This window comes from Chenopodium quinoa, unplaced genomic scaffold, assembly GCF_001683475.1.
Source record: "Chenopodium quinoa cultivar QQ74 unplaced genomic scaffold, ASM168347v1, whole genome shotgun sequence".
Classification (NCBI taxonomy): Eukaryota; Viridiplantae; Streptophyta; class Magnoliopsida; order Caryophyllales; family Amaranthaceae; genus Chenopodium; species Chenopodium quinoa.
In genome coordinates this window covers 2,577,171-2,587,945 of record NW_018745454.1, presented here as the reverse complement: position 1 = coordinate 2,587,945, position 10,775 = coordinate 2,577,171, and the positions used below count along the sequence as shown (strand labels likewise).

The 10,775-nt window shown below is 37.2% G+C and overlaps 2 protein-coding genes across 2 annotated transcripts; both read left to right on the top strand.

Annotated features, from left to right (window-relative positions):
* Positions 1-478: 478 nt before the first annotated feature.
* On the top strand, positions 479-3,303 carry LOC110713988 (G-type lectin S-receptor-like serine/threonine-protein kinase SD2-2). The gene has a single exon (XM_021892443.1). The coding sequence runs from the start codon at positions 691-693 to the stop codon at positions 3,232-3,234; it is 2,544 nt and encodes an 847-aa protein (XP_021748135.1). The 5' UTR covers positions 479-690; the 3' UTR covers positions 3,235-3,303.
* Positions 3,304-4,675: 1,372 nt separating this feature from the next.
* On the top strand, positions 4,676-8,917 carry LOC110713989 (protein DETOXIFICATION 34-like). Its single transcript, XM_021892444.1, has 7 exons — positions 4,676-5,354; positions 6,373-6,998; positions 7,209-7,265; positions 7,381-7,619; positions 7,703-7,821; positions 7,992-8,078; positions 8,388-8,917. Exons 1-7 carry the CDS (start codon positions 5,028-5,030, stop codon positions 8,499-8,501), a joined length of 1,569 nt encoding a protein of 522 aa, XP_021748136.1. The 5' UTR covers positions 4,676-5,027; the 3' UTR covers positions 8,502-8,917.
* The last annotated feature ends 1,858 nt before the right edge of the window (positions 8,918-10,775 follow it).

Below are 10,775 nucleotides of genomic sequence, written 5' to 3'. Positions count from 1 at the left end.
TTTCAAATAAGCATATAATGGTGCATTATTTGACCTTCCAAACTCCCTAAATAGATTCATTGTCGTGAAAAAAAAAAAATTGCAGTACATGAAATCAAACATTTGTTACATCAAGTGATTGTTTATTTGTAATCATTAGGGTAATCAAGAAATTAGTGAAGAAAGAAAATTAATGGTTATAAGTCAAGTGGAGTTATAAAACGATGGGAGTAAATAAAATTTGTAATCGTATCCAAAGCCATTGGCCTTTAATGGAATATGATCCATTGAATCATCCCTATTCACAAGCTCTTGTTCCTTTTGCACCAAACAAACCCAACAATCTCTTTGTTTCCTTCCTTCCCATTTTAATTTTACAAATCATCTCTATTATTACTCTTTTTAAATTTTCTAAAAATAAATCTCACCATCAATTATTATTTATTTGTTTTTTATTTTTTACTCGTATTTTTTTTTTTTTTTTTTTTGGCGTGGAAAATTTTGGACCCCGACTAGACCCTTCATTACTCTGTCACACTCCACTAATTACACTTCACTCCACTCCACTCCACTAGTCCACTTAAATATTTGACTTGACTTCTTCCCCAAAACGCCGTCGTTTCACCCATCTTCTCCACCACCTTCAAAAAATCAAAACCCCCCAAATATTTCCATTCTTTAAAAAATTTCACAATTTTTTCCAAAAAAAAAATGACAATAATTTTGTTCCTCTTAACTCTCTATTCTCTGAGTTTTCTCCCTCAACTTAACTCGTCACCTGACTCAGTCACCATTCTCCGACCAAACTCAACCATTTTCAGCCCAAATCGAACTTTCGAACTCGGATTCTTCACCCCTAACCCAGAACTCGGCAACCTCTACCTCGGAATCTGGTACTCTTCTCTTCCTACTCGAACCTACGTTTGGGTCGCTAATCGTCATACCCCTTTGAAAGACAATACCTCTGCTTCACTTTCTCTCTCCTTTGACCAACTCACTCTCTTTGACTCAGTCAACTTCGTCGTTTGGCGCTCGGATAATCCCCTCCCTGGCTCCCACCTTCGTCTCCTTGATTCCGGTAACCTTGTTCTTCTTTCTAATTCGAACGACGTCGTTTGGCAGAGCTTCGACCACCCTTCTGACACGTGGCTACCTGGGATGAACCTTACTGTTACTGGGTCCATTGTTGCGTGGAAGTCGGAGTGGGACCCTTCTCCGGGGAGGTATTCTCTGCGGTTCAGACCACCGCTTTACGGTGAGATCGAGTTGGTGTATAATGATACGGTGTCGTATTGGAGTACTGGGAGATGGACTGGGAGTTCCTTCGCGAATGTTCCCGAGATGACGGTGACGTACATTTACAGGTTTTACTTCAAGAATGAGTTTACTAAAACGGCGTCGTTTGGGTTCTCGGAGGTTCCGGCCGGGTCGGAGAGTGGGCCCCCTCCGTTGACGAGGTTCCAGGTCAGCCACACCGGGGATCTCCAGCAGTACACGTGGTCACCACAGACGGAGTATTGGAACTCGTTTTGGGCCCGGCCCGAATCCAGGTGTCGGGTTTGTGGGCTTTGTGGGCCCAATGGGGTTTGTTATGGGGAGAATTTGAGGACATGTGAGTGCCCGAATGGGTTCGGGCCAAAAGACGGGCTTGGATGGGCCCGGGAGGATTACTCGGGTGGGTGTGTGAGGTTGGATGGTGGAGGTGAGGTTGGGGTTTGTGGGATGGATGATGGGTTTGTGGAGATGGGTAGTATGAGTTTTGACGAGGCGAAAACGGTGTCGTTTCGAGGTGTGGAGAGTAAGGGGGAGTGTGAGAAGAGTTGTTTAGGTAATTGTTCCTGTATTGGGATTAATTACAATGTGAAAATTAAGTTGTGCAAGAATTTGTTTGGTGTTCTTGTTAATTTGAGAAATTGGACTGCTGATAGTACAATGGGTGGTGATGATGATGTGTTGTATCTTAGAGTGGGAAAAAATGGGTTGAAAAACAAGGGTTTGAGTCATAGAATGATTATTTTGATTAGTGTAATTTCTGGGTTAGTTGCAATTTCAGTGATTATGTGTTTGGTTTTGTGGGTTATTAGAAGGGAAGTTAGGAGGAGAAGGAATGAGGAGGAAGAGGCAGCTTTAGCTGCTACCCATTTGAGGGTTTTTTCATATAAGGAGCTCCACGGGGCGACTCGTGGGTTCTCGGAGAAGCTTGGGCATGGCGGTTTTGGGACCGTGTTTCGTGGTACATTGTCGGATTCATCACATGTGGCGGTTAAATGCCTTGAACGGCCGGGTAGTGGTGGAGAGAAAGAGTTTCGAGCTGAGGTTTGTACAATTGGGAATGTCCAGCATGTGAATTTGGTTAGATTAAGGGGGTTTTGTTCTGAGAATTCTCATAGGTTGTTAGTTTATGAATACATGCATAATGGTCCTTTGAGTAGTTATTTGAAGAAAGATGGTCAAAATATGAGTTGGGATGTTAGATTTAGAGTGGCAATTGGAACAGCCAAAGCCTTGGCTTATTTACATGAAGAATGTAGACAATGTATCATTCATTGTGATATTAAACCTGAGAATATCCTTCTTGATTCGGATTACACTGCAAAAGTTTCTGATTTTGGGTTAGCAAAGTTAATAGGCCGCGATTTTAGTAGGGTGTTGGCGACAATGAGGGGAACTTGGGGGTATGTTGCTCCGGAGTGGATATCTGGAGTGGCAATTACTAACAAGGCAGATGTTTATAGCTATGGGATGACAATGTTGGAGCTTATTGGGGGTAGAAGGAATGTGGAAGCACCACCACCGTCACCACCTAATACATATGGGTGTGATGGGAATCAAGGAACCCATGGAAGCGGAGATACAGGTAATGGCGATAAGTGGTTCTTCCCACCATGGGCAGCTCGGAAAATAATCGAGGGGAACATGGAAGAAGTGGTGGATTCAAGGCTTGGTGTGGCATATGATAGATTAGAGGCGGAGAGGCTAGGGATGGTGGCCGTGTGGTGCATACAAGACGAGGAAGGGGCAAGGCCTTCGATGGGATTAGTTGTAAAGATGTTAGAAGGGGTTGTAGAAGTAGGTGTTCCCCCTCCTCCTAAACTTCTTCAAGCCTTAGTAGCTGGGGAGTCGTCGGTTGGGATAACTTCCGGAAATGTAGTTTCAAACACTGGCGGTTTTGGCTCTGACGATAACAATACCAGAGTTTCTGTAGATTCAGTATCACCTCATTCTCCCAGTAGTCCTAGTAATGCTCTTCATTAGCTACAAATGTCAGTGTATGATACTTGTTACAGAATTCTGTTATCTAATGAGTTTACATAAGGCCATCAATTTTGAGTCTTCAAGATTGTGTGTTCCATTGCATTCTATTCTATATTTGCTACACTGTCTCCATCTATATGCCGATATGTGTATGGGTATGCCGGTATGTTTAGATGTATGCAGTTTTATCCCTACCTTAACCGATCCCCCCCCCCTCCCCCTCTCCCCGGTCTTTGTTGTTGCCAGATTGAATCCTTATACCCTGAGACGGGGACTTCGTGTGGCCGTGTGTGAAAGGGGGTTGTTGTGTACCTGGAAAGGAAAAAAGGTATAGTGCATCATTGCAAAAAGAATCAACAAACAGATGGGCAGTTTTAGAAATATTGATTCAGCAAATCCCTTTACACTCTTCTTATCTTTACAGAACCTTAAGCTTTTAGGCATATAATGCACACTGTCTGCATCATTAGTTTCACATTTGATATCAGGAAAACATCATTCTCTTGCTTTCTTTCATCATACTTGCTATAACCTTGTCACTAAAGCCTTGATTTCGTACGTGTTGACCGAAAACATCCTAAATCTTGACTTAAATTTAATAATTGTACTGATGTTAGATCTGGACTTTGGCCTAGATTTGAGCATTGTGTTCTGTTTCTTTAATTAAAAAGGTCTCTACTGTCCTCTAGGCAACGACAATTTCGTGAGTCCAACTTGAAATTTTGATGGTTTCTAATTTCTATACTTTTATCTTTGCAATTGTTTACTTCATCATTGGTACGACATAATTTTACTTATATATGAAATGTCTTATGTGAATGTCTATAATAATGCGTAATAATTTCTGTATTATATTACTCTCTATACTGTATGAAATGTCTAAGGGTCAATTTTGAAAATTCATCGCGCTCATTTTATTTTCCGCAAGAGGAAAAAAGCACATATACATAGAAACAGTTTGTGCACATTTAAAATACAATAAATTCCAAATTCTACACGAAGGTTATGAGCCACAATTCAGAACGGTTTTCATAGATCTCTACTCCGTAGTGTTTATTTATACATACTATAAAGAATGAAATAAGTTTCAGCTAACACCTAAATGTCAGACATTTAAACCCCTAATCAATAAACTGTCTTCCCCTTTCCATTTAGCAAGAAAATAGTTTTCAACGTATGAATATGACAGTACGTTTTTTTTTCTTATTTGGTTTATATTTAATGCAAACCCTTCAAAAAAAAAAAAACTAAGCTGAAATATGGGAAAATGTAAGAAACTAGGGCATTCCTAAGTTTAAGGGATCATTGTTAAATATGCTTCATTTCATCCAACTTACTATTGTTGGAATGCATGTATTAGTTATCTATCAACCATTGCTTTTTTTTTTGTGATAAGAGTAGAACAAGGACAACAACATCATCATCAACAACCGAAAGATCAAGTAAAAAAAATAACAACAAAATTTGCAACTTAATTTTTATTTTTTTTTCTTTTTGGGGAAATTGGTATTCATAACATAACATAAACTTATATTGTTGATTTTCATCTTCTTTTCCGGGATTGATCTTCTTCCAAAATTTGGATAAGTTTTGAGTTTTAAAATATTGTTTCCCCCTTTTAAGGAACAATTCTAAAGTTCTGTTTTGTTTGAGAAAAAACAATAGAAAATTTCAATACAAAGATAGGCAAGATAGCTAAGGAATTAGAACTAGCTGGACAAAATGTTGGGAAGGTGGGCAATGGTAATGCCTCCCCTTCCCCTTCCGAGGACGAGGTGGAAAATTCCGAGAAGATGGATATACCGTTGATTGGTGGAGACCGGTATGACAGCGAGCATGTGGCCGAGCTCCACTCAGCCCCATCTGGGGTGCTAAAGGCGGAGGATGGGGAGGCTATAGGTGATTATTCTCCTATAAAGAGTTTTGCAGATGCTAAGCATGTATGGTGGACAGAATCGTCGAAGTTATGGGGCATTGCAGGTCCTATTGCTTTCAATATCCTTTGCAATTATGGTATTAATTCATTTACCAATATCTTTGTTGGACATATTGGAAATGTGGAGCTCTCAGCTGTGGCCGTTGCTCTTTCTGTTTTTGGAAGTTTTGTCTTCGGTTTCTTGGTGAGCTTTCTTATACTCCCTACTTTTATTCTTTGGTCATGTTCATATTGCATATTTTCCCACCTTTTTGTTTAATGATTTTGCTTCCTTTTTTCATCTTCTAATTGAGGTAGGGTACTTGGGTGTTGAAATGAGAGCTATGATAATAACTATGGGATAGAGACATGAAACTAATCAAATAATCGAAATTATGTGCTCTGGTCCATTTTTCATCCAAAATAAAGTCTATTTTAATTATTGATCCTGTAATAACTAATAAGATGAACATTTTCCATCTCATTTCTTGTTAAGAGTTGAGATGTGGATCTATCTTCACTACAATAGATGTATACATATGTTTTAAAGTTGATCATGAGCCGGCGTGTTACCAACAAAATACCGTGTGTATATGTTTGTTTGTTTGTTTTCTTTCATAATCTTAAAAAAAAAAAAGAATTTAACTAGCAACCAACATTTTGCTCTCTAGTTCCTGTTCATAGCCCAGAAAATATGTTTAAACAATAACTGGATTTTGCTCATTGGGAAAATTATATTCTCTCCATTAAAATTCTGTTTGAAATTGAGATTTTTCTAAACTTTAACAAATTTGTTATTGAATAGTTGAGTATATATATTTCAGAGCTGATATTGGGCCAGATCTGGCCAAAAAAAACTCAGCCCGTTTTAGCAGAGTGCATGGGGCTGAAAAAGTGTACCCATGCTTGATACTTTGATAGTATTGGGCTGGGCCTTTAATTGAATTGGGCCAGAAATACGCTGTTCAAGCCCAGAACCGTGTTCAATCAGCTCTAAAATGGGTTTTCATTCATTTATGAAAGTATCTTTCAAGAACTAAGATGAACATAGTTGTAAAGTTCAGGAACTATTTTTAAAAGGCTCAACTGGGAGTATGAGGAACAATTTTCGATCACGAATTTTGACTGTTTGGCATATTTAATTTCTTATGATGTACTGCAAAGAATGATGATATTTTAGCTTGAGATTAATTGATCTAGTTTATGATGACAACAATCCACAGTTAGGCATGGGAAGTGCTTTAGAGACATTATGTGGGCAAGCATATGGAGCAGGGCAAATACACATGCTTGGAATCTACATGCAAAGATCTTGGCTTATCCTCTTCGGCGCTTGCTTGTTGCTTTTACCACTTTACTTATGTGCTACGCCAATCCTAATGCTCTTGGGTCAAGAACCTGATATAGCGGAGCTTGCAGGGAAGTTTGCCATACAATGTGTCCCACAGATGTTCTCGCTTGCTGTGAATTTTCCGACTCAGAAGTTCTTGCAGGCACAAAGTGATGTCGCAGTCATGGCATATGTTGGTTTTGTGGCCTTGATCGTCCATGTCATGATGCTTTACCTCTTCATCGAGGTGTTTGGGTGGGCTACCATGGGTGCTGCTTTAGCCTATAATATCTCTGGCTGGGGGATTGCGTTGGCTCAAGCGTTTTACATCATAGGTTGGTGCAAGGATGCTTGGACTGGCTTCTCTTGGTTGGCTTTTCACGACCTTTGGCCTTTCGTTAAGCTCTCTGTTGCTTCTGCTGTTATGATTTGCTTGGAGATTTGGTACTTTATGAGCATCATTGTTCTCACTGGCCACCTTGAAGATCCTGTTATTGCAGTTGGTTCCCTTTCTATCTGGTATGCTAGCTTCCTACATTAAAAGGCCCAACATGCTAAATGACTGCTTTCAATCACAATTTTACAAAATCTATCGTGCACTGGGTTTACGGCGTACGCCTGACATATGTACACCCAGATGTACCGTAGAAGTTCTGTTTTTCATGGTACATTCCCTTTGCACATTTATGCAAAAAAGAGTTGATCTTACTCCCATGTTTTCTGATGCAGTATGAATTTAAATGGGTGGGAAGGCATGCTGTTTATAGGAATTAACGCAGCTATAGGGTAATGCCCCGTCTTTACATTGCTGTTACATAAATTCCATTTACTAGTCAACATGAAATTCCACAACCACTAGCATTCTTCTGCCTGTACTAACCTGTGACCAACAATATCTCAGCGTTCGAGTTTCCAACGAACTTGGATCAGGACACCCAAGGGCAGCCAAGTACTCCGTGATTGTCATCGTTGCTCAGTCACTCTGCATAGGCATCCTCCTTATGTGCATGGTCATGCTCACTAGGAATCATTTTGCTGTAATCTTTACAGAAAGTAAAGATATGCAAAATGCTGTTGCTCATTTAGCTTATCTTTTGGGCATTACCATGGTACTTAACAGTGTCCAGCCAGTCATATCAGGTATATTTTGATCAATCTTTAATTTACAATATCGAAATTATTGATCATGGTTTAATGGGGTTAATAACAATTTCATTGATCAGGTGTTGCGGTTGGAGGAGGGTGGCAAGCCTTAGTTGCTTACGTAAACCTGTTTTCGTATTATGTTATTGGACTGCCTTTGGGATTTCTCCTTGGCTATAAGACTCGCTTAGGCGTGGAGGTAATCGTTAGCTACTGTATTTCTCAGTCTAATTGCATTTCTGTTGGACTGTATCATAGAATTTGTTATGATAAATCTTATGTAGCTTATATTAATTTGATTTAGTATAATTAAAGCGATAAAATTGTACCAATTCATTTGTAACAAGGTTTTGTGGCTACAAAATGCAGGGTATTTGGATAGGAATGATAATTGGGACAAGTCTTCAGACATTTATCCTAGTCTACATAGTTTACCAAACGAATTGGAATAAAGAGGTGAGTCACTATCATAAAAAATTAATGCGTCCTAAAACCATATGGCAAATTGTCCGCATGTGGAATTGTGGAGTAACTCCTTAGCCGTCTTTGGCCTTGTTAAATGATCAGTTCTCTATTCTTTTATCAGTGTGAGACACTAGGAGACTCACACTCGCTAACTAACAATATTCATACCCTAGACCTTACCAAAAAAAAAAAAATGATAATTATGGCAAAAATATAGTCCAAATGTTCAATAAAGTATATACTACGTATTAACCTAAGATTAACATACATATTTGAATTTGGAATGCTGAATTATAACAGGTAGAGGAAGCTTCAGAAAGACTGCGAATATGGGGTGGACAAGCTGAAGAATCGCATGATGATGATAAAAAAGTTCTTACTATGGAGATTGTCCCAAATGATTCATTAAAATAGGTTTTTATTTGTTTTACTCTTTAATCTACATAATATCCAAATTAAACAGGTAGATTTTTTATTTTTTTTTAATTACTCCTTGATAATCTTTTGCTAGTTTTGAACCTAGTTAGGGTTAGGAGATTAAATTGATGGTAGGACATAGTATACAGGACTATAGCAAATTATAGTAATAGTTACAGTACTATCCTTCAGAACATTAAAGTTGGAACTGAGATACAAGAATTCGTTTTTTTCTTCCTATATTAAATACAATATGTCAAACTAATTAATATGAAGTTGGTATTACATTTCTTTACTCGATGAGATAAGGTAGACGATGAATCCTTGATTCCCAAATTATCTTGGTTCCCACTTGTAAGTTGTAATAAACACTTTGGTAAATGGTAATGGTGGTGTCGATATAAATGTCGTCTATAGAGAAATTTATTAATCCTAGTATCATACCCATATCATGTGTGTTATTTCATCAATGTTGTACTTACTAGTTAGTATTTCTTTTTAACTTATCAAAGTTGTACTGTTGTAATTCATCATACTATTAATACAACCATATATGCGACCTTTATATTTGGACAAAGACATGGCTAGTATAGGGCAGTGGAGTAATAGACCGCGTAGAGTCGTAGAGTAGATGGAGGGCTCATAAATCTTGAAGTAGATGTATTAAAGAAGGTAGATCTAACCATAGCAGTCAACACTGAAACTATTTGAGCCGAGACGTCAACACCATCCCAGCTATTATTGAGTCAGTTTTAATCACATTGTGCGCCCAAGAGGGACCAAAAGGTCTAACCGTCTAAAGCTTGGCAACATTTATTTGGGGGAGCTGTGCTATACTGTCATGTGTGCAATAGCTTTCTAAAATTAGTCACGGTTTAACTTTAACCAATAACCATATATAATATATGTTCATTACTCATTTCTTGGGTTGTAATTTTTAAAAATCGAAAATTTCTCTTGAATTTTTCTTATACTCTAATGTCTTATCCACTTATTTTACTCGCTAATTTTTAAAGGATATGGTGGATGAGATTTGAACTCACAGCAATATTATCACGTATGCCCAAATACCTTGTTAAAGAATCAACTCAGCCAAATAGTTTTTAAACTTATTGTAATAATATCAATAAAATAATATTCATACTTCTGTGAGCCAGACAGTATAACCTCTAATCAACTACTAAAAGTGTAGTTTTTCAAACTTGTAATATAATACGTTCGTTGTAGCTTTTCGAAAACCAGGACTAATGGATCGGAATATATAATGGTACTAGAATATTTTGAAAAGCATGACAAAATCACGGATCATCACGTCAACACCATATCGGAGTATGTAATGTGACACAATAATAATTGTACGTTAAAATATAATAGTACTAGAAAAAACGAATTTGCAATACCTGAGTACAGGCCTAGGAAAAAGGCACACACAAATTAAAGATTTCGTTGTTTCACTCAAGATAAAAAAATAAATAAAAAAAAAAATAAATAAATAAAAAAAAAAAAAAAAAAAAAAAAAAAAAAAGAAGAAGAAGAAGAAGAAGGGCGTGCATGGGAGCATGGCTGGTATGAAATTATGTACAATTACAAGTTGGAAGTGCAAATGTGCAATGTGATTGAATTCATCAACCATAAATAAATCATAAATGCACCTGTACAATTCTACAAGGCACTCATCATATAATACCAACAGCTAGCTAGCTATTCAACTAGTCATCTATCACAAAAGTCCTAAAATATCTAACTCAACCTTTAAGTCTCAATCTCTTAGATATCGTAACATTAATTGTTTTTTACTTTACTTTATCCATTATAGATGATTAGCGCATATAATATTTACTTTTTATGAACTAGATTAGCACTCGTGATATTCACGATTTAGAAAAAATAAATAAAAAATTCAATATAGTATAAAATAATTAAATCACAAAAGGAGGGTTTTTGAAAAAAGATCACTAATACGTTTTTGGTTAGTTGATGTTCACACTTTAATTTATTTATTAATAATTATTTTCCCAATATTAAATTTGGAAGGAGAAAAATGATGTCATAAACAATTTTGGAGGAAAATTTTTTCATGAAAAATTGAAATGTGTACAATGATGATGTAAGCGGTTTTTATTTTAGTTATAGTTATCGATAGATAGTGCATGAAAACTAGGTCACTACAGTTTCAGCCTCTGATGATGAGCTGACCTATATATATCTTTTATTTGGCATGATATGTCAATAATTGATATTCCAAAACAATAATTTAATAAAAAATTAGGC